Below are 24,391 nucleotides of genomic sequence, written 5' to 3'. Positions count from 1 at the left end.
CACCCACGCCTTAGAGTGCCAACTCAGCACAAGGCGGAAGGCAGTCGCCAGGTAGCGACAGAGAGGGCCATTTAAACAGGAGACACCCGACGCACGCCGGGTCCTCTCCCAGACCGCCCAGCCCATCTCCGGGGGTGGGGGGCCGTCGCGCCGCTAGCCTATTATCACTGCCCAAGCCCGCGAACTCTCTTCCTTATTGGCGAGCCACAGGGTGAAGTCACGTTCTCCGGACCTGCAAAGGAAGAGGGCGCCATGATTGGTTGGCGCTGGGGCGGCGGGCGGTGGAGGACCCTCGCGAGTCTGGGTTTCCAGCCGGTGCTGGACTTTCCCCTTCCATGTTCCGAGGCCGTGGGGAACTGCAGAGGGCGGGGAGTTGGCTCGGCGGAGACCTGGATTTGGTTCTAAGAGCCTTGGGGTTGAGAAGGGGTGACCGGAAGTGATCGTGGGACTGACCGGAAGCGAGGCCTGGAGGGGAAAGAGAGAGCGGGTCCCCGGAGGGAGGGGGGCTTCTCGCAGAAGGGGACCGGGGGAAAAGGTGCGAAAGCGGCGTGGGAGCGCCGGGCAGTCAGCGGGTCGCTGCTGCTGGTCTGTTTGGAAGGCAGCAAGTGACTACCACGAGCTCAAGGGGAGAGCCCAGGGATTGAGAGTACGGGAGTCCAGGGCTGCTTCGGGGGAATCTGGAATAGTTAAGCAGAGGGGCCCGCGCGTGGCTCCAGAGAGCTGGGAGGGAGGGATTTTGGAAGTCGAGGCAGGAGTTAGGAGCCGAGGGTACAGCAGATTAGTTGTGCGGGCAGTGCGGTTCAGGCTTGGGGTTGGCCAGTGGGAACTGCGTGGGAGATCTTGGTTGGAGTTTTCGACAGTCTTGGCCCCATTGGGTAGAATCAGACTACTTGCCTTTGTACAAGAACCGGTGTCTTCTGGGGCAGGGAAGGAGCCAGCATGGCCTGGGCTCTGAAGCTGCCTCTGGCCGATGAAGTGATTGAATCTGGGCTGGTGCAGGACTTTGATGCTAGTCTGTCCGGGATCGGCCAGGAGCTGGGTGCTGGTGCCTATAGCATGAGGTGAGTGAGATTTTTCCCAGACCCTGCACCTTCTAAATAACAAAAGCAGGAAAGAGAATAAGGGGGTGGGGTGGGGTGGAGGGAGGTATTTAGTTAAATAAGCTGTCTGCGGTTAGGGAACATTGACTTGTTTCTTTGTTGCTTTGAATAGTGACTATTGTGGAAGAAATGGAACAAGAGATTGTAGGCAGTGTCAAGTCTGTGCAGGATCAGTGGAAGAAGCAAGAATGGCCCTTGGTTAGCAAAACAGATGAATGTTGAGAGGCTGTTTGTTGTGCCAGTGTGGGAGACTTGGAGACCCGATGGTGTGTGTGTATGTGTGGGTAGGTTGGACTGGAAGTGTGTAAAGGGGCCACATTGAGCATGTTAGGGATGTCTCGGGAGTTGGGAGCTGGGGCTTAATGGTGAATATTGGTTGACTGCTTGTTGCAAGGAAATGTGAGACCTTGGTGAAGAAGTCCACACATCTGTACCTTAGTCAGCTTTAAGGAATAATTGTAGGATGTCTGCCTTTTGAAACATAAACTATGAAAAGAAAAAGTGTCAGAGAACTTTTAGATACTTCTAGACTTTAGTGTATCAAGTCAAATGTTGATCATAAAAATCTCCTATGAAAGTAGCGTAACTTCCCATGTAGTTTATTTGCATATGCATTAACTACTTCATTCCCCCAGTATGGTTTCATTTATGAGATGTACAGGAATCATGTCTGGAAATGTTGAAACATATGCACCTTAGGGTTACATGGAATATAATTGGGTTTCCAAATGCATTATAAGGCTCAATCTAAATAAGTGAGGCAAAAGAGACTTTAGAGCGTCAGTTCGAATTTATGAGTTTATAGGGGAAAGATTTTCTTTTTTATGGGGAAGGTAGACAAATTCTGTATTCTGATAGTGAGATCCTTTGAGAGTTATGTAATGTAAAATTCTTGTCTCTATCCCTGCTAAACCAAAATGGATTTTCCTCACTGAAGTAAAGTAATGAGTTAGAACTTAATACCTCATCTTCAGGAATCTTTGCTTACAGTTAGAATAATAAAGGCTATCCTTGTATACATAATTTTAGTGATTTTCAGGGAAATTTAAGCACTATCATGCAGTGCTCTTAGTGTTGAGAAATTTAACTCTGGTTTTGCCTGTCCGTGTTTACATAAGTCTGCCCTTAAAAATAGAGATTATCTTGGTCTGAAAGTAAATGTCCCAACCCTGAGCTTGCACAGCAGTAGCTGACATCATATTTGACAATTCATGCTGTTGTTCACGTAAAGACTAACACAGCAAAAAGTTTAGTTTTCTCTAGATTATCAGAGGATGAAGATAATTAAATATAACTGTACTTGTTATAAAAATAGTTGACATCGTCACCAAACATTCTGTTAATCTGTTATGTGCTTTCTGTACCAGGCAACCTTACATTTAAAAATGCTTCCCTATGTCATTCCCTGAGTGATCTTCATTGGTATTAGCACAGTGGTTTGTGTATTTACACATTTAGAATTTTTTGCCAACATCAGTTCTACAACAGTTTTCAAACATCACTTTCTGTTTTCCCTAGAGCACAGTGTGCCAAAATTTGAAGTATTTTTCTTTGGTTTTTCACCTTCCTCTTTTTTATGCGTTTTGCTCTTGTCACTCTTCCCTTGACTCTGATACATATTTAATCATTTGTGTTAACTTGTGTTGATTAGATACCAGTTCTCAAACTTTAGTGTTCATGAGAGTCATCCAGAGTACTTATTAAAAATAGTTTCCGGGGGCACCTGGGTGGCTTAGTTGGTTAAGCATTTGCCTTCGGCTCCGGTTGTGATCCCGGGATCCTGGGATCGAATTCCGCATTGGGCTCCCTGCCCTGCTGGGAGCCTCCCTCTCCCTCTGCCTTCCTCTCTCTCTCTCTCTCTCTCTCTCTCTCTCTACCTCTCTCATGAATAAATAAAATCTTAAAAAAAAAAAAAAAGATTCCCAGGGCCTCATCTTCAGTGATTTTTCTGGGGCACAGGCCAGAAATCTGATTTTTAAAACAAGTTCTGAGATTTTGATGCAGGTAGTCCAATGACCACATTTTAAGAAACACCGGCTGGAGGAGTTTTCAAACAGAAAGACGATGATTCTTTGCTCTTTGTGTTTCTCCCTTTAATTAAACCTTGTAATCAATTTTCCTACACCCTCTTAGGGAAAATGTTCTCTTTTATAAGCTATTTGGTTTTGTAAAATATATTCCCTAGTGTAGTCATTTTACCCTAATTTGCATTTTTTGCTGCATCTTATAATGGTTGCACTTCAAGTCTATTGATTTATATTTTATAAAGATTCATCTTAGCTGGATTTCTGTTTTGGACTCTTGGTCTGCTGTTGTATTCAGTAATGTTCTTTTTCTAAGTGGTTCTTTAATATTCTTACTTTTTTTCCTTACATTTTAATGCATGGAACAAATTTTATAGTTAAAATAAAGGAAATTCCCTGAAAACATGCTAAGTGAAAGGAGCCAGTCACAAAAGACCACATAACATATGATTCCACTTTTATGAAATGTCCAGAATAGGCAAACCTATAGAGACAGAAAGTAGAATAGTGATTGACTAGAGCCTGGGGAAAGAGGGGATTGATTGCCAATGGTATTGGGTGTTTTGGGGGAAGGGGGTTGATAAAAATGTTCTAAAATAGTGGTAAGGGGGACCTGGCTGGCTCAGGTCGTAGAGCATGTGACTCTTGATCTTGGGGTGATGAGTTTGAGCCCCATGTTGGGTGTAGAGATTACTTAAAATACATACATACATATATAAAAATAAATGTGGGATGGTTGCACAATTCTGTGACTACACTAAAGACAATTAACTATACACTTTATTTATTTATTTTTTAATTTAATTTAATTTAATTTATTTGACAGAGACAGCCAGCGAGAGAGGGAACACAAGCAGGGGGAGTGGGAGAGGAAGAAGCAGGCTCCCAGTGGAGGAGCCTGATGGGGGGCTTGATCCCAGAACGCTGGGATCACGCCCTGAGCCGAAGGCAGACGCTTAATGACTGCGCCACCCAGGTGCCCCTACACTTTATTTTTTTTAAGATTTATTCATTTATTTATCAGAGGGAGAGAGGGCGCACAAGCAGGGGAACAGCAGGCAGAGTTGAGAAGCAGGCTCCCTGCTGAGCAAGGAGCCCGATATGGGATTTGATCCCAGGACCTTGGGATCATGACCTGAGCTGAAGGCAGACACTTAACCGACTGAGCCACCCAGGTGTCCCTGAACTATACCCTTTATTTATTTATTTTTTAATATTTTATTTATTTGTGAGAGAGAGCAGAGTGAGAGCGTGCAGGAGTGGGAGGGGGAGGGGCAGAGGGAGAGAAGAAGCAGATTCTTGGCTTGAGCCGGGAACCTGACATGGGGCTTGATCCCAGGACCCTGGGATTGTGACCTGAGCCCGAAAGCAGACAGTTAACGGACTGAGCCACACAGGTGCCCCTGAACTATACGCTTCAGATGGGTGAATTGTATAGTGTATGAATTATATCAGAATAGAGCTGTTATTTAAAAAGTAAAGAAGGGCTCTTTCTCTCTTGCTCTCTCTCTCACAAATAAACCTTTAAAAAGAATGAAGATTAAATTTTGTAGTTTATTTATTTATTTTTCAAAGATTTTTATTTATTTGAGAGAGAGAGAGTGTGCGAGCAAGCATGGGAGGGATGGTCAGAGGGAGAAGCAGACTCCCTGCTGAGCAGGGAGCCTGACACTGGGCTCTATCCCAGGTCCCTGAGATCAGGACCTGAGCTGAAGGCAGACACTTAACCAACTGAGCCACCCAGGCGCCCCTATTTACTTATTTATGGTGGGCAGCAAAGCAAGGTTTATTTAGAGTACAAAGCTCCCAAAGAGTGAAGGGATCCAGGAAGTTGCCTAAATTCTGTAGTTTATAAAGAATTTTCCATCTTTCATTTTTTTGAAGTTGATGTGAAATTCACATCATAAAAATTAGCCATTTAAAAGTGAACAATTCAGTGTTGCTAGTATATTCACAATGTTGTACAACCACCACCTCGTCAGTCCAAAAGAAAAACCTGTACCTTTTATGCAGTGGCTCCCCATTTCCCCCTCCCCTTTCTCCCTGGCAGTCCGTCTGTAAGGATTTACCTATTCTGGATATTTCATATAAATGGAGTCATATAATGTGTGACCTTTTGTATTTGACTTCTTTCACTTAGCATCATGTTTTCAGGGTCCATTCATGATGTAGCATGTATTAGTACTTCAGTATTTCATTCCTTTTTATGTCTGAATAATCTATAGATAGATAGATAGATAGATAGATAGATATCACAGCTCGTTTATCTGTTCATCCATTGGTAGATGTAGGGGTTGTTTCCACCTTTTGACTCTTATGAATAATGCTAGTGTATCATGTTTATAAAGGAGATGACCATGAAATATTTATAAGCATTCGTGTACAAATTTCTGTGTAGATTTCTTTTAATTGGGGTATAATTGATATATAACGTTGTATTAGTTTAAGGTGCGGAACATAATGATTAGATATTTGTATAAATTGCAAAATGATCAGAACGATAAGCCTAGTTAACATCTTTCACCATACATAGTTATAAAAAAATTGTTTTCTTGTGATGGGAACTTTTAAGATCTACTCTCTTAGCAACTTTCAAATATGCAATACAGTATCATTGACTAATCACAATGCTTATTAGACATATGTTTTCTTTTGGATACATTTCTAGGCCTGGAATTGCTGAGTCATATGGTAATTCAATGCTTAACTTTTTTTTTTTTTTTAATTTAAAGTCTTTTTAGAGCAATTTTAGGCCCACAGAAATAGTGAGAGGAAGGTACGGAGATTTGCCATATACCCCCTGCCTCCACGCCTGTATATACTCCTCTTTTATCAACAGCCTTTACCACAGTGGTCCACACTCTGTACCTACATTGATGAGCCTGCATTGACATATCATAATCACCCAAAGTCCGTAGTTCACCTTAGAGTTCACTCTTGGTGGTATACATTCTGTGATTTTGGACGAATATATAATGATGTGTATCCATCATTAGAGTATCATACAGAGTATTTTCCGTGCCTTAAAAATCCTGTGTTCTGCCTATTCATTCCCCCACTCAACCCTGACAGCCACTGATTTTTTTTTAGTGTTTCCAATTTTGCCTTTATAGAATGTCATATAATTGGAATCATGCAATATGTAGCCTTTTCGGGTTTGCTTCTTTCACTTAGAAATATGCGTTTAACATGCCTCCATGTCTTTTCATGGCTTGATAGCTAATTTCTTTTTAGTGCTCAATAATAGTCTGGTCTGGATGTATCACAGTTTATTCATTCATCTACTGAAGGATATCTTGTTTCCTTCAAAGTGTTGGCAATTATGAATAAAACCGTTACAAAACGTCCATGTGCAGGGTTTTGTGTAGGGAGAGTTTCCAACTCCTTTGGGTAAATAATAGCAAGGAATGCAATTCCAGATCATATAGTAAGAGTATGTTTAGCTTTGTAAGAAACTGCCAAACTGTCCTCCAAAGTGGCTGTACCATTTTGCATTCTCACTGGAAATTAGTGAGAGCTCCCTTTGCTCCACATCCTTGTCAGTATTTGGTGTTGTCAGGGTTCCAGATTTTGGCCATTCTAATAGGTGTGTAGTATATACGAACCTTTTTCAAGAACTGTCAAGCTGTTTTACACAGCAGCTGAACCAGTTTATGTTCCACCAGCAACGTGCTAGTGGTCCTATTTCTCTACACTCTTGTCAGCACTTCTTATTTCCTGTTTTTGTTGTTGTTGTTCTGATTAAACCTATCCTAGGGAGGGTGAAGTGGTATGTCATTGTGCTTGTGTTTTGTTGTATTCCTTAGTCACCATGAAGTTGAACATCTTTTCATGTGCTTGCTGGCCATTTGTATGTGTATCTTATTTGGAGAAGTGTCTATTCAAGCCTTTTTTGTTGTTTTGGTTTTTTTTTTTTAATTAATTAATTTTTAGAGCATGCGTGAGTGCATGGGGGAGGAGCAGAGGGGAGGATCTTCAGGCAGACTCCCAGCTGAGTGCGGAGCATGTTGTGGGGCTTGATCCCACTACCCATGAGGTCATGACCTGAACCAAAACCAAGAGTTGGCCACTCAACCGACTAAGCCACCCAGGTGCCCCCACTTTTTTTTTAAGATTTTATTTTTAAATGATCTCTCCACCCAATGTGGGGCTCAAACTCACAACCCCGAGATCAAGAGTCACATGTTCTACCGACTGAGCCAGCCAGGTGCCCCATCAACATATGGTCTCCAAGTTACGATGGTTTAGCTTATGATTTTTTCACTTTACAATGGTGGGAAAGTGGTATGCATTCAGTAGAAACCATACTTCTAATCTTGAATTTTGAACTTTTCCTGGGCTGGGGAGATGCAATACAATACTTTCTCATGAAGCTGGATAGTGGCAGTGAGCCACAGCTCCCAGTCTGCCAGGCGATCACAAGCGAAAACAAATGATACGCTTGTAACTACTCTGTATCCATACAACCATTCCATTTTTTACTTTCAGTACAGTATTCGGTAAGTTCTATGATATTCAGTACTTTATTATAAAATAGGCTTACTGTAAGATGATTTTACCCAGCTGTAGGCTAATGTTAAGTGTTCTGAGTATACTTAAGGTAGTAAGCTAGGCTAAGCTATGATGTTTGGTAGGTTAAATGTACTTTTTTTTAATGATTGCTTGATTTGACACAGACAGAGAGACAGCCAGTGAGAGAGGGAACACAGGCAGGGGGAGTGGGAGAGGAAGAAGCAGGCTCCCAGCAGAGGAGCCTGATGCGGGGCTCCATCCCAGGACTCTGGGATCACGCCCTGAGCCGAAGGCAGACGCTTAACGACTGCGCCACCCAGGCGCCCGGGTTAGATGTATTAAATACATATTTGACTGACAATATTTGCAACTGAGGATCGGTTTATTGGGACATAACCCCATTGTAAGTCCAGGAAGATCTGTACATGTCTTTCATATCATTGGTTAAATTTATTCCTGTGTATTTTATTCTTTGGGCTGCTATTATACATGTAATTGTTTTCTTAATTTTCTTTTGGGATTGTTTATTGCTGGTATGTAGAAACAACTGATTTATTTGTGTGTGTTGCTCTCATACCCTGCAACTTTGCTGAATTCATTTATTAGCTCTGGTAGAATTTTTCTGGATCCTACAGGATTTTCTATATGTAGAATCATGTATAGCTTCATTTTTCTTTTCCTATTTATATGCCTTTTATTTCTTTTTCTTGCATAATTGTTCTTGCAAGGACTTCCAGTACAGTGTTGAACAGCAGTGGTGAAAGTGGCCATCCTTATCTTAGTCCTAATTTTAGAGCGAAAGCTATCAGTCTTGCACCATTGAGCTGTGAATTTTTCATAAATGCCCTTTTAATGTTAAGGAAGTTTCCTTTTATTCCTGGTTGGCTCTGTGTGTGTGTGTGTGTGCGTGCGTGTGTGTGTGCGTGTGTGTGTGTGTGTGTGTGTGTATGCTTTATCATGGTAAAATACACATAAGATTTACCATTTTAGCTATTGTTAAGTGTGCAGTTAGTTCAGTGGCGTTAAATACACTCACATTGTTGTGCAACTACTACCACTGTCCATCTCGAGAATTTTACATCATCCCAAACTGAAACTCTCTACTCATTAACCACTAATGCGCCTAGTCTCTGGCACCACCGTTCTAGTTTCTGTCTCTGTGCGTTTGACACTCTGGGAATCTCATGCTAGTGGAATCATACACATTTTCCTTATGTCACTGCCTTATTTCACTCAGCATAATGTCTTCAAGGTTTTGCTGAGTGTGTTTTTCATGCAAATGTGTTAAATTTTATCCAGGACTTTTCTGTGTCTATTGAGATGATCGTGTGGATTACACTGATTTCCTTATGTTGAACCACCTTGTATTACTGGGGAAATCCTACTTGGTCATAGTGTACAATCATTTTAATGTGCCATTGGATTCAGTTTGCCAGTATTTTGTTGAGGATTTTTCCGTCTTTATTCAGGGATGTCGGTCTGTGGTGTTCTTTCCCATGCTATTTCTGTCTGGCTTTGGTGTTGGATAATGCTGGCCTTGTAGAATGTTGGAAAGTGTTCTCTTTTTTTGGAAGAGTTTGAGCAAGATGGCTGTTAATTCTTTAAGTGTTTGGTAGAATTCGCCAATGAAGGGATCTGGTTCTAGACTTTTCTTTGTTGAAAGGATTTTGATTACCGATTCAATCTCTTGTTATCGGTTTACTGAGATTTGTTACTTCTTCTTGAGTCAGTTTCAGTATTTTGTTTCTAGAAAAAATTTTTGTATCTAAGTTATCTTATTTTTTGGTGTAAAATTGTTCATCGTGTTCTCTTTTTTTTTTTTTTTTTTTAAAGATTTTATTTATTTATTTATGTGACAGAGAGACAGCCAGCGAGAGAGGGAACACAGCAGGGGGAGTGGGAGAGGAAGAAGCAGGCTCCTAGCAGAGGAGCCCGATGTGGGACTCGATCCCGGTACACCGGGATCACGCCCTGAGCCGAAGGCAGACGCTTTTAACGACTGCGCTACCCAGGCGCCCCTCATCGTGTTCTCTTAATAATCCTTTCATTTCTATAAAATTGGTGGTAATAGCCCACTTTCATTTCTGATTTATTTATTTGTGTCTTCTCCCTTTTTTTCCTGGACACTCTAGCTAAAAGTTTGTCAATTTTGTTGATCTTTTTAAAGAACTGGCTTTTGGTTTTGTGGATTCATTACTATTTTTTTTTTTATTTTCTACTTCATTTTTCCCTCATCATCTTTATTATTTCTTTCCTTCTGCTGGTTTTGGATTTAGTTTGCTTATTTATTTATTTATTTATTTATTTATTTATTTATTTATTTTTAGTTCCTTAAGATGTAAAGTTAGATTATTTGATTTCAAGTCTTTCTTCCTTTTTATGTAGGCATTTACAGCTATGAATTTCCCCAAGTACTGCTTTCACTGTGTCCTATAAGTTTCGATATCTTGTGTTTTCATTTATTTCAGTATTTTCTAATTTCCCTAGTGATTTTTTTTCTTTCACTTATTGGTTGTTTCAGAGTATGTTGCTTAATTTCCACATATTTGCAGATTTTGCAGTTTTCCTTTTCCTTTTATTGATTCCTAGCTTCATTCCATTGTGGTCAGAGAAAATCGGTATGATTTTGATTTTTTAAAAGTTACTGAGAATTGGTTTACGGCCAAACATGTGGTCTACCCTGGAGAATGTTTTATGTGTGCTTGCGAAAAATATATATTTTCCTGTTGTTGGTTGAAGTGTTCTGTATATTTCTGTGAGGTCTAGTTGATTTATAATTGTTCAAGTTGTTCAAGTCCTCTGTTTCCTTATTGATCTTCTGTCTAGATGTCCTACTCATTATTTAAAGTGGGGGTATTGAAGTCTCTAACCACTGGTAGAAATGTCTATTTTTACCTTCAATTCTTTCAGTGTTTGCTTCTTATATTTGGGGGCTGTGTTATTTGGTGTGTACATATTTATATTTTCCTTTTTCAAGATTTTATTTATTTATTAGAGAGAGAGAGGGAGAGAGGGAGAGAGTGCATGCCCAAGCAGGCAGAGTGGCAGGCAGGAGCAGGTGTCTAGCTGAGCAGAGAGCCCTATGTTGGGCTTGATCCCAGGACCCGGAATTGTGACCTGAGCCAAAGGCAGACACTTAACACTTAACCGACTGTGCCACCCAGGCACCCCTTTAATTATATTTTTTTGATAAATTGTCTTTTATTTTATTTTATTTTATTTTTTAAAGATTTTATTTATTAATTTGACAGAGAGAAACAGCCAGCAAGAGAGGGAACACAAGCAGGGGGAGTGGGAGAGGAAGAAGCAGGCTCCCAGCGGAGGAGCCTGATGTGGGGCTCGATCCCAGAACGCTGGGATCACGCCCTGAGCCGAAGGCAGACACTTAACGACTGCGCCACCCAGGCGCCCCCGATAAATTGTCTTTTAAATCAATATAAAAGTCCTTCTTTGTCTCTTATAACAACTTTTGACTTAAGTTCTATTTTGTTTGATATTTGGTTAGTCACTGCAGGTCTCTTACGGTTACTATTTGCATGGAATATCTTCTTCCATTCTTTCACTTTTAGCCTCTTTGTGTGTTGTATCCAAAGTGAGTCTTCTGTAAGCAACATATGGTTGGTCATTTAAAAAAAAATCTTTTCTGTCAATCTGTGTCTTTAATTATTGAGTTAATCCATTTGTAAAGTGATTACTGATAATGAAGGACTAGTTTCTGTCATTGTGCTATTTTTTTTTTTTTTAAGATTTTATTTAGTTTAGAGAGAGAGAGACAGCAGTGGGGGAGGAGCAGAAGAAGGGGGACAAGCAGTCTCCTTGCTGAGTACAAAGACCAACGTAGGGCTCCATCCCACAACCCTGAAGTCATGACCTGAGCTGAAATCAAGAGTTGGACGCTCAACCAGCTACGCCACCAGGCGCCCTGTGCTATTTGTTTTCTACAGGTCGTGTTGTTGTTATTGTTGTTTTTCAATTACTCTTCTTTTGTGTTTGATTTTTTCTAAGGTACCATTTTAATTCCCTCTTTATTTCCTTTTTTTAATTTTGTATATTTTTTAAGTTATTTTCTTAGTGGTTACTGTGGGGATTACAGTTAACATCCTTAGTGTATAGCGATCTGATCTGATACCAGCTAGACTTACTCTGGTGATCATTTTGCAGTAGACATAAATATGTATAGATATCAAATCATTATGTCGTACACGTGAAACTAATATACTGTTATGTCAATTATATCTCAGTTTTAAAGAACAGCACACATTAACTCTGTTCCTATCCAATTCCATTTCCTCTTTTTATTTTCTTATTTTCACCAATTATGTCTTTATACATTGTGTGCCTGTTACCATAGATTTATAATCATTGTTTTATTCATTTGTCCTTTTTTTTTTTTTTTTTAAGTAAGTTCTACACCTAACATGGGGCTTAAACTTACAACCCTGAGATCAAGAGTCATGTGCTCCACTGACTGAGCCAGTCAGGCACCCTTAAGCATTTGTATTTTAAATCGTATAGGAAACAAAAAGAGGAGTTACATACCAAAAATACAGTATACTAGCTTTTATATTTACCTATGTAACCTGTATAATGATCCTTTTTCTTCATATGCCTGTGAGTTACCATCTAATGTTTCATTTCAGGCTGAAGGATTCCCTTTAGCATTTCTTGTAGGGCATGTTTACTAGTAATGAACTCCTGTAGCTTTGTCGAAATATAGCTTAATTATTCCATCATTTTAGAATTCTTGGTTTTTAGTTTAATCACTTTACACATATCATCCCACTGCCTTCTGGCCTCCATGTTTTCTGATGAGATATTGGCTGTTACGTTCATTGAGGTTCCCTCAAAATGTGATCTTTGAAGATTCTGTTTTCCAACTAATGCACATTGGTGTGGCTTTCTTTGAATTTATTCTTTCGAAGTTTGTTGAGCTCCTTGGATGTGTAGGTTCCTGTCTCATCGATTTGGAAAGGTGTTTTTTTTTTTTAATAGATTTTATTTATTTATTAGAGAGAGAGTGCTTGCATAAGTGCGGGAAGGGCAGAGGGAGAGGGAGAAGCGGAGTCCCCTCTGAGCAGGGAGCCTGATGTGGGGCTTGATCCCAGGACCCTGGGATCATGACCTGAGCCAAAGGCAGATGCTTATCCGACTCATCCACCAGGCGTCCCAACGTGGAAAGTTTTTAACCATTATTTGTTTTTTTCTTTTTTTTTTTAATTTTTTTTAAAGATTTTATTTATTTATTTGACAGAGAGAGACAGCCAGCGAGAGAGGAATCACAAGCAGGGGGAGTGGGAGAGGAAGAAGCAGGCTCCTAGCGGAGGAGCCTGATGTGGGGCTCAATCCCAGAGCACCGGGATCACGCCCTGAGCCGAAAGCAGACGCTTAATGACTGCGCCACCCAGGCGCCCCCTTAACCATTGTTTCTTCAAAATTTTTTCTGTGTCTTCCTCTCCCTCTTCTCTGGGAATCTCATAATATGTACATTGTTACACTTGATGGTGTGTTATAGGCCTCTTATTTCTGTTTGTTTTTCTTCATTTATTTTTCTTTCTGCCCCTCAGTCTGAGTAATCTCAATTTGCTATCTTCAAGTTTGCTGATTCTTTATTCTGCTGATCTGATGTGAATCCCTGTAGTGAATTTTTAATTCCAGCTCTTGTACTTTTGGGTCCAGATTTTCTATTTGTTTCCTTTTTATAACTTTTATCTTTTATTGCTGTTCTTTACTTGTTCATACATGGTTCTCCTGATTTCCTTTAGTTATTTGTCCACGTTTCCTTCAGCTCTTTGAGCATATTTAAGGTTTTTGATATTAAGTTTAGTATCTGGGCTTGCTCAAGGATAGTTTCTGTCAGTTTCTCTTTTCTTGTGAATTGGCCATGCTTTCCTTTGTCTTTATATATTTTGTAATTTTTTTTGTTTAGAACTGGACATTTTGAGTATTGTAATATGGTAACTCTGGAAATCAGATTCTACTCCCTCCCTGGAGATTACTGTTGTTACTTATTTAAAGCTGAAGTCATCCATTTGTTTAGTGACTTTCCCAAAGTATTTTTGCAAAGAGTATGTTCCTTGTTTTATGTGGTCACTGATGTCTCTTCTGTTACGTCCGTGGTCAGCCAGTGATTTGACAGAAATTCCCTTAAATGCCTGAATCTAATAAGAAGAGAGGAAAAAAGAATGTTCTGTTTCTTTAAATGCCCTTGTCTGACTCTGCTGAGGAAGCCACCTCAGGCACGGGGGTTGGTACAGTGGCCAGCCTGTGTGCCAGCTCTTCAGCAATCCAAAGCAGTGATCAGAACATACAACCTTGATTTTTGGAGGACAGGGTCCCACCCGGACACCAGCAGCCTGCAACAGGATCTCAGGCTATGGTCCCCACAGCTGCCTGCCATGGGACTGGGAGCTGGGGGAAGATAGATGGTAGGCCAAATGCTGAAATTCACTAACATTTACCAGCGTCTTTCTTCATCAGGCATTCCCTTGGATGCTGCTGATGTTTGACTAGATTCCAGGTTTCCAAAGTAGTTGGTTCAAGCATTTCTGGCCAGCTCAGTAGTTATTTTTGGTGGAGGGACCAATTCCTGGAGCTTCCTACTTTGCCGTCTTTCATGACCGCTGGCCTTAATCTGTAGCAGCCTTTTAATTGGTCCAGCCCTGCTTCCAGCTCTGCACTCGTTACCCCCGCAGCCTGTTCTCTACACCGAAACTTTTATAAGTGCATGTGTATTTTGTTTATAAAAAATAGTAATTTCAGACTTGCAAAAACACTACAAAGAATTTGTAAATACTCTTCACCGAGATTACTCAGATGTTAACATTTTGCTGTATTCGTTTTATCTTTTTCCCTCCCTCTTCTCTCCAACACCTATAATTTTTTTTTCTGAACTGTTTAAGGGGTTCCTTTGGTGGCTGAGTCGGTTAAGTGTCTCACTCTTGGTCTCAGCTCAGGTCTCGATCTCAGGGTCGTGAGTTCGAGACCCACATTGGACTCCATGCTGGGCATGGAGCCTACTTGATTTAAAAAAATAATAAACTGTTTAAGTTGCAGATGCAGTGCCTCTTAACACCTAATGCTTCAGTGTGGTTTTTGTTTTTCAAGGATTTTATTTATTTGAGAGAGAGAGAGAGCGAGAGAGAGAGAGGGAGAGTGTGTGCACGACTGAGGGGAGGGGCAGAGAGAGAAGCAGACTCCCCTGCTGAGCAGGGAGCCCGATGCAGACTCAGTTCCAGGACCCTGAGATCATGACCCAAGCCGAAGGCAGGCACTTAACTGACTGAGCCACGTAGGTGCCCCTTCAGTGTGTATTCTCTTACATAACTGTAGTATAGTGATCAAAATTAGGAACTTAGCACACGATATTGCGATCTAATCTGTGGACCTTACTCAGATTTTGCCAACTGTCCCAATAATGTCCTTTATAGCAGAAAAATATCCAATATTGTATTGATTCAGTTGTCATGTTTTTTGTCTCTTTTAATCTAGAACGGTTCCTGACTCTTTGTTTTTTTGTTTTTTTTTGTTTTTTTTTAAGATTTTATTTATTTGTCAGAGAGAGAGTACAAGCAGGGGGAGCAGCAGGCAGAGGAGAAGCAGGCTCCCTGCTGAGCAAGGAGCCCGATGTGGGATTTGATCCCAGAACCCTGAGATCGTGACCTGAGTGGAAGGCACCCGCTTAACTGACCAAGCCACCCAGGCATCCCTGTATTTTTTTTTTTTTTTGAGATTTTATTTATTTATTTGACATGCAGAGAGAGCCAGCATAAGCAGGGGGAGCAGCAGGCATCGGGAGAGGGAGAAACAGGGTCCCCACTGAGCAGAGAGCCCATGCGGGTCTCGATCCCAGGACACTGGGATCATGACCTGAGCCGAAGGCAGAGGCTTAACTGACTGAGCTACCCAGGCGCCCCTGACTCTGTATTTTTATGATATTAACAACTTGATGAGTATAGGCCGGTTATTTTGTAGAATATCCCTCAGTTTGGGTTTGTTTGAACTGTTTGCTCATGATAGATTCAGGTCATGCACTTTGGGTGTACTACTTAAGAAGGGATGCTGAGTTCTCTGTCGTATTAGGATGCACGTGCTATTGATTGGTCCCGTTACTGGCAATGCTAATTCTGACTACTAAGTTAAGGTGGTGTGTGCCAATTTTCTCGATTATAAATTTATTATTTTGCTTTTTGTAATTAGTAAGTATCTTGTTAGGATATATTCTGAGACTGTGAAAATATCTTGTTACTTTCAAACTTTCACCTACCTTTTATCCATTTGTGGATGATCCTTGCCCCAATCAGTTTTCTTTATGATGATTGCTAAATGATGATTTTCTAATTATGTCTTTCCTTCTACATTTATTGGTTGGCTTTCTGCTGTAAGAAGGAACTTTTCCCTCTTTATTTATGTTTAACAATGTTGCCTCGGAGATTTTTACTTTATTCAGTATGTTGTAATCTTTTACTACCACTCTATATTTTGATCAGATTGTTCCAGATTTGGCCAGAAAAACGCCTTCAAACTGGCTGTGCAAAGAAGCCTTTTAAAATTAAGGTCTTTTTTTTTTTTTTTTTAAAGATTTTATTTATTTATTAGAGAGACAGCCAGCGAGAGAGGGAACACAAGCAGGGGGAGTGGGAGAGGAAGAAGCAGGCTCCCAGTGGAGGAGCCTGGTGTGGGGCTCTATCCCAGAACGCCGGGATCACGCCCTGAGCCGAAGGCAGACGCTCAACGACTGAGCCACCCAGGCGCCCCTAAAATTAAGGTCTTAAAAAAAAAATTAAGATCTTGTTAATGTCTTTTGTCCTGTGGTAACTACTAATAACGCCTTCGTTCGCTCCCCCAAGTGTCCCTGTTTAAATGATATATTTATGATCATTAAATCATCAAGGTGATAGGATCACCTTATTTAAAATGTAGAGAAAAAAATAAATAAGTTATTTTTTCTTTCAAAAACTGTCCAATGATTTTGCATCTCACTTTGAATTCAAGCCTCAGTTCTGGTTCTGGTGTACACAGGATGCCCTTCTAATCATCGCGTCTGTATGGACTCTCCTCACAGCCGGCTCTGTCCCAGCCACATCTGGCTGTCTTGCAATTCCTAAAACACTATGCACACTCCCACCTCGGGACCTTTGCATTTGCTGTTACTCTTCCTGAAACAGCCTTCTGCATTCCCCACTTCCTTTAGGTTTCTGCTCAAATGTCACTTTATCAGGGAGAGGTTCCGTAGCCACTTTCACATAAAAGAGCAAGCGCCCCCTTCTCACCGGTACTCTGCCTTCTCCACTCTGCTTTATCTTTTTCTGAACATCTGATGTCTTATTCATTTGTTTGCCTCTTTCCCCAACTAGAATAAATGTTCCACGAAGGCAGTATACCATGTTTTAGAAGGGTGTACCTACCAGGTAGTTTGTGTGGATTTGTTGGGTATGTGAACTGAACTCACTCACTCCTTATTTTGTTTGAAAGGCAACTAGTGGGGGCGCCTGGGTGGCTCAGCCGTTAAGCGTCTGCCTTCAGCTTGGGTCATGGTCCCAGGGTCCTGGGATCGAGCCCTGCATCGGGCTCCCCGCTCAGTGGGAAGCCTGCTTCTCCCTCTCTCCCTCCCCTTGCTTGTGTTCCCTCTCTCGCTGTCTCTCTCTGTCAAATAAATTAATAAAATCTTAAAAAAGAAGAAGAAGAAGAAAAGAAATGAGTAAGAATGTTTAACTCAAAATTCAGGTTGCTGTTGCCTCTGGAAGTCGGAGGGGGGCATAATGGGAGAAGGACACAGAGGGCTTCACCTGTTAGTGCTCTGTTTCTTAAACTGAGTGCAGCGTACACAGGTATCGATCAGACTTTTTTTCCTTTTTACATGTCTGAAATAGCGCATCATAAATTTAAGGAAAAAAGTGTCCAGCACATAACGATTGCTGGCTAGCTTTCCTCATCTTTTTAAGTTGTCCTATCATTCATTGCCTTTTTTACCAAAGGTCTGTAAATTTTTCTTTGCTTCCTTACAGTTTCTCGCTCTAATAATTCTTACGGAAGACGCCCTCCAGTCAGTGTTGCCATTCCTTCCTTCTCCTACTTTGTTACCTTCTTTCTTTTCTCCTCCTCCTCCTGCCCTGCCCTCTTTCTTTGTCCGCCTTCTGGGCAGTAATTGCCATTTGTAGCTGAGAGCTGGTTCTCCTGATGCATCACGGAGCTAGAATCTGGGAGAAAAATAGATTGGGGACTTTGGATACACAAATTGTTGTTCCGATTTTCCTTTCGCTGCTAGTTCGTGCTTGGTGTGCACATCAAGTCTTGGTTGATTCAGTCACTCAGCAGATTTTTCTTCATTCCACAAATATTTGAGTGCCTTTTGAATGCTAGGTTTTGTACAGCTTGGCTGTGTAGCTTTGAGTCTTTACCGTATGCTCCTATATGCAGTGCTGTGTCTGGTGCTATAGGATTAAAAGACAAATCAAGCAGGTTTTTGTCTCTATTTGCTTACAATTTGCTAGAGAAGATGAGACATGTATATAAATAGGTATGATACAGGCTAGAAACTGATATGCCAAAACACTTATAAAGTGCTGTAGGAGTTCAGAGCATAGAAATACTACTTTTACCTCCTGAGGGGGTATCTGAAAGAAGAGTAAGGTTTGGCCATGCAAAGGTGGAGAAAGAAGATAATTCAGGGCAGGGGGATTGTAGGATTAATGTAATTGCTGGATTATGAAGTTTGTGTATCTTTATACAAAATAATACTAAATTGTTTTCCCTGGTATACTTGGGAGTTTAAGTGTTTATGTTGTTATATATCCTAACCAGTACTTATTTAGTCAGTGTTTTAATTTTTGTCAGTGGATGTGAATTTCATCGTGGTTTTATTTGCATTTTCCTGATTTTTGATGAGTCTGAGCACCTTTTTAATATGTTTACTAGCTAATCCTGTTTTCTCCTGAGAATTAAGTATTCAAGTTTTTTTTTGGGGGGGAGGTGGGGTTTGGTCTTTTTCATATTAATTTGTAGGAGTTTTAAATATATTTTGAGTCCTCATTTTTTGTCAGTTATCTGTATAGCTGGTATTCTTACTGTTTATGGATTGTTATTTCACTTTATGTGTCTTTGGTTCCAAAGTTCTTAATTTAATGTATTATAACTTATCAAATCTTTTCCTTGATGGCATATGATTTTTATTTCATCTAAGAAATTCTTCCTACTCTAAGGTCATAGAGTTATTCTCCTATCAGTGTCTTCTGAAAGTTTTACATTTCTGAGGCGCCTGGCTGGCTCAGTCTGTTAAGCGTCAGACTTTTGGTTTTAGCTCAGGTCATGATCTCAGGGTCCTGAGATCCAGCCCCAAGTCGTATTCTGTGTTCAGCATGGAGTCTGCTCAAGAATCTCTCTCCCTCTCCCTCCCCCTCTGCACCCTCCTGCCCCCGCACTTGTGTTCTGTCTTTCTCAAATCAATCAATAAAATCTTAAAAAAAATAAGCTTTACATTTTTTATTTTCATGCTTAAGTCTTTAATCCATTTAGAATTAATTTTTAAAAATAATGATTTTCGTACTGAGTGTTGGTAAGGCTCCAATTCCATTTTTCCTCCCATATAGATGTTGACTTTTTCCCAGCATTATTTTTTGAAAAGTTCAAACTTTCTTCACTGAGCAGCAATACCACCTCTGTCGTAAATCAAATTTTTGTATATGCAGAGTTGTTTTATGGGCTCTGTATTCTGTTATATAGGTTAATTTATCTGAGTCAATTCCATGATGTCTTAATTACTAATGCTTTGAAATAACTCTTGATATCTGACAGGATAAATCTCTAGTCTTGTTCTTCTTCAAGAGTATCTTGGCTCTGGGCGCCTGGGGTGGCTCAGTTGGTTAAGCATCCGACTCTTGGTTTCAGCTCAGGTCATGGTCTCAGGGTCATGAGATCAAGTCCGGCATTGGCCTCCACTCAGCTCTGAGTCTGCTTGTCCTTTTCCCTCTGCTCCTCCCCCTACTTGTGTGTGTATACTCTCTCTAAAATAAATAAATAAATAAAATCTTAAAAAAAGAGTATCTTAGCTCTTCTTGGCTTTGCTCATTGGTACACATTTTTGAATTAATGTGTCAAATTGAATTTATTGAATCTATAGATCAATTTTGGAAAAATTGACACCTTTATCCGTCTTTCAGTTCTTGAACATGATATAGCACTCTGTTTAGGTCTTATCTGAATATCTTTTGAATTTGTCCCTTTGTCTCCCTACTTTCATTGCTGGTTCAGATTATCATTTCTTACTTGGACTATTGAATTAACTTTGAACTGATCTCTGTATCTTTAGTCTCCTTTTTGCAAGAGGCAGCCTGGCATAGTGAGGTCTGGAACCAGATTTAGGAGCTTGAATTCTGGTTCCATCAGTATTGGGCAAGTTAACTTTAACCTCTCTTGCTTTAATTTAAGAGATAATAGTAGTACCTACCTCATGGGGTTATTATGAAGATTAAATGAGTTAATATATGTAAGATAATTAGGACAGCATCAGGCAAACAGTAAATGTTCAATAAATGCTATTATTAATTTTTTTTAGATTTTTTATTTATTTGAGAGAGAGGTCAAGGCCCACATTGGGCATGGAGACTATATACATACATACATACATAAATAACAATTAAAAATTTTTAAGTAATCTCTATACCCAACATGGGGCTCAACCTCACAACCCAGAGATCAAGAGTCACATGCTCTACTGGCTGAGCCAGCCATGCGCCCCTCGTTTGAGCATTTTGATTGATCATATTGCCATCCAATACAAGGGTGAGAAACATGGCAGGGAGGTAGGCTGGGTAGGAAAAGCAAGAGTTCTTTGAGTCTGGTCCATTTGCTATCCCTGAGAGGCATCAAGGAGGCGAAGTTATGTAGGTATTTAAGTATTTAATATTTTTGTGAAGTCAGTTATTGATACCATCATTCTCGTAGTATGAATTGAACCAATAGCCACATGGAAGTGTTGGAACACACCACCTTTAGAAATATCTTTGAAGCATTGAATGGAAGCTTTTGATGATGCTTTTTTCCTCAGGAATGTTTTTGTTGTTTTTTGTTTTGTTTTTTTTATGAAGAGTGGGAGAGGGAGAGAGAGAATCTTTTTTTTATTTTTATTTTTTACTTTTATGTGTTTATTAGCGAGAGAGAGGGTGAGAGAGAGAGGGAGAGAACACAAGCTGAGAAGAGGTGGCAGAGGTAGAGGGACAAGCAGACTCCCCACTGAGCAGGGAGCCTGATGTAGGGCTCCATCCCAGGACCCTGAGATCATGACCTGATGCCCAACCACCGTGGCACCCCGAGAGAGAGAATCTTGAGCAGGCTCCACGCTCCATACCCTCCCTGAGGGGCAGGATCTCACACCCCTGAGATCATGACCTGAGTGGAAATCAAGAGTCGGAGGCTTAATGGACTGAGCCACCCAGGCGCCCCCCACCAGGAATCTTTTGAACAGCTGCTGCTTTCTGCCAGTCATTGAGTTATAATAAAGAAGGACAAAATTTGGATAAAATTTGTTTACTGTTTCCCCACGGCCTGAAACAGTGCCAAGGAGGCACATAAGTGCTCACAAAAGTATTTATTGGATGAATGGATGCATAAACTCGGATTTATATCTGCTCTTCACAAGCTGTGTAACCTCTCCTATTACTTGAGTCTCAGTTTCCTCCACTGGCAAGCGAGGAGGGGGAGACAGTTCCTCCTGCCCCGCAGCTTTATTATATGGGTTAAATGTGAATTTATGTGTAAAAAAATCTGTGGCAACAGTTGAGTGGGAGTGAAGAACAAGGGAGAGGAACTGCAGTTTGTTCGTTTGTTGGCTGGAACTTTTAAAAGGGGGACAGAGATGTGGGACATATGAGAGATGAGACATGAAAAGGTAAACTGGGTCCACTTTGGAAAGACCTTGGGAACCCAGTTGAGGAGCTAGTGCTTTACCATGATTTCCCTGGGAAGTGATGAAGAGTTGTCAACAGAGTACTGACATTTCAAATTTACATTTTTAAAGGTTACTCTGACTGCAGATTGGAGGATAATGATAAAAAGCTAGTTATCATTCCAGAGAAGGGTTGAAGCTTAGTGAACTGGGTATCTTCTGCTCTGCATATCTTTAGAAATGCAAATTATACTTTCATCTGTCTACTATCCATAAAAGAAAGGGAGCATATAACAGTTCTGCTCGGATTACATCATCAGGCCTAATTTGAGATACCTTGAGGGAGTGTGTTGGCCATTTTAGAAGACTGGGCTTTCATCAAGTATGGTCTGAAGGAAGAGCAATTTGCAGAGTCTTACCACTGTGAGCATGAAGGGGAGAGAGATAGCTAAAACCTTTTTACCATTTCATAGGACTAATGCTCTCGTAGCTTTAGGATTTTCCCAAAAGTCATTAGCAGTTAAAACCTTAAAAAAACAAAAAGATCTAGCCTTGTCTTCCACTGCGGGGAGGAATGGGAGACCAGGGAGATTTGGGGGCTTTGAAGCGAGGCCGTGGTAGTGGGGATGGGACAAGCATGGCAGAAGACCCTCAAAGGATAGGTGCGGAGTGATGCTTGCCCATGAAGAGGGAGGGAAGCTGAACTGGAGGGTACCCAAACAACAAACTGGTAGACATTTGGACCTGAAAAGAAGCTTCGAGGCTCAGCACCATAAGGGTCTAAGTGTGGTTTCCCTTGTTGTTTTCCCATATAGTCATACTATGATGGTAGATACCAGATTTTGAATACTGAAATGGGAGTTCCACTTTCTATATCAAAATTGTCAGATTCTTGGAATATATAACCCACGCATATTGTTGCAGGCTGCCATTCATCACCTAATGCGAAGAGTCGGTAATTTCAAATTTAATAGAAGAGCCTGGTACTAATGATGCCACAGGTGATGTTTTCAATTAGCAGTGTTTTAATGAGATTTATAGGCTGGTAAGAGCTAATCCTGTAATGTAGGAAAAAAACTGAGAAAGCAGGCCTATATCTGGCAAATCTCCTGAGGTGGGGCTTTGCTGATTCGGATCTCTTTGATTAAACTTGTAATATCTTACGAGTTTTCTGGAAGTAGATTTGTATCTGACATTGGTCAGATACTTTTCAGCTTCCAAAGTAGTAAGGCTTGCAGACAAGTTTGAAGTGAGAAGGTTTTTTTTTAGTGACTTTCTAAGCTAAAGGAAAATAAAAAGCACATTGCTCTAGAAGTAAGTAAGTAGTAATTGGCAAATAATTCAGCAGAGTAGAAATGAGGAAGATTCAGAGACTGGGGTGGGGGGAGAGAAATTAGCTTCATTTTGGGGTAAACTTTGAGATATACGTAATGAATGACGACTTTCAAACCGCTGGTCTCTCATAATTGTGAAGAAATAGAATGGTTCATATCTAGAAGTACTTCTTAAAGTGCTTAAAGAACAGTAAGCCCAGAATTGAGATCTAGAAAGAAGTTTTAGAAGTACTGTTTCTAAAGAAAGACTTGTCGGATGACCAGTATCTCTGTCGGGGCAGCGTCCGCATAAAGTCCGACGTGGTGTTTTAATCTGCTGCTCACTTGCCTTCTAATGTCCTACCCACTGGACAGTCTGCACCCCAGGTTTGAAGTTGGAAGGGCGTCGTGGAGTTAGGCTGCTCGGGGCAGAGTTGCATAAAACACCTGCTAGAGATACACTAAGCCTTTCTGAGTTACATCATTTTTGCTCTATATTTTAAAATAATTTATGCTTACTTGTAATACTGTAAGGACAATGAACTGGAATGTAGGAAAACAATAGGTATTTATAGAATAATGCAGTATGATTTATTGCTGTGCAGAGATAGAAATTTAGACAATGATGCAATACTTTGTAAGGGGACCTCACCTATAACTTGATTATTGTTCTAGCCCTGCCACCTAAAATAGACCCAGAAGATAATAGGTGCTCAAAGACATTTGCTGAATAAATGAAAAAAAAAAAAAAGATTGAAGAGATTTAGTGATTCAATGTCAAGCTGAGTGTTTCCCTTTAGTAGTTGGCTTTGGTGATATATGCATATGCATAGACCTGAACAAACTCCCTTTCCCTTAGAGATGATGTTTCAGGATGGCTCAGTGAGGACCTCTATAAAATCAGATTTTGGTATAGAGAGGTGGTCATCTTAGATGACAGAGATCAAAGCCATTTCGTTGACTTATTAAGACATAGCATTTAGTAATTAAGCTCACGATCTCCCCTCCCCCTTCTGATTTAATTGGCACAGGATGTGGCCTGGAAAGAAGTTTTAACCAGCCCCCCACCCCCGCCATGATTGTTAATATGCACCCAAGGTTGACAGCCACTGCTATTTATATGCCTTCCATACAGACCTGACTCCTTTTAATTTAGTTACGCAGTCTACAAGTTACGGCAGAAAATGACTTGAGAACTATTTTACTTCCAAATATTTTCTGACTTAAAAAGCAGGATCGGGATTGCAGTTTTTAAGACAGTCTTCAGTGCTATCATGCTGGCCGTTGAATTTAGCATTGCTCTTTGTTGCTTTGCAGTGAAGAGTTCTGTGCTCTATGAGTTTAAAAATGAGAGAGCCAAAGGGGAGCTAATAAGAGCTACTTTCCTGTTGGGTACCGTCTGTGTTTACTCTTTGTGTGAGTCTGTATTTGGTTAATTATCTGTTAGAGTAGATCTCTTCTTAAGTAGCTGAATGACAGTCCGATCTGGAAGACTTGTCTTTTATTGTGTTAGTTGTTTGTTTTGTTTTAAGATTTTTAAATTTAGGGCGACCCTCTCGGGTC

At 40.6% G+C, this 24,391-nt stretch overlaps 1 protein-coding gene across 9 annotated transcripts in view; it reads left to right on the top strand.

Annotated features, from left to right (window-relative positions):
* The first annotated feature begins 254 nt into the window (after positions 1 to 254).
* TFCP2 (transcription factor CP2) overlaps positions 255 to 24,391 on the top strand; it is a 48,607-nt gene continuing 24,470 nt past the window's right edge. For 6 of the 9 annotated variants that reach the window (XM_087855838.1, XM_045801041.2, XM_045801040.2 and 3 more), the window contains exon 1: positions 322 to 1,061. In XM_087855838.1, the coding sequence (XP_087711964.1) occupies positions 940 to 1,061 (122 nt within the window). In that variant the 5' untranslated portion in view covers positions 322 to 939. The other 3 variants (XM_087855836.1, XM_087855835.1, XM_087855834.1) reach the window with 3 other exon arrangements.

Source organism: Ursus americanus, chromosome 25, assembly GCF_024610735.1.
Source record: "Ursus americanus isolate L20-20 chromosome 25, mUrsAme1.1.p, whole genome shotgun sequence".
NCBI classification, from domain to species: Eukaryota; Metazoa; Chordata; class Mammalia; order Carnivora; family Ursidae; genus Ursus; species Ursus americanus.
Note: the sequence above shows the minus strand (reverse complement) of the source record. Positions and strands in the feature narration are given on the sequence as shown.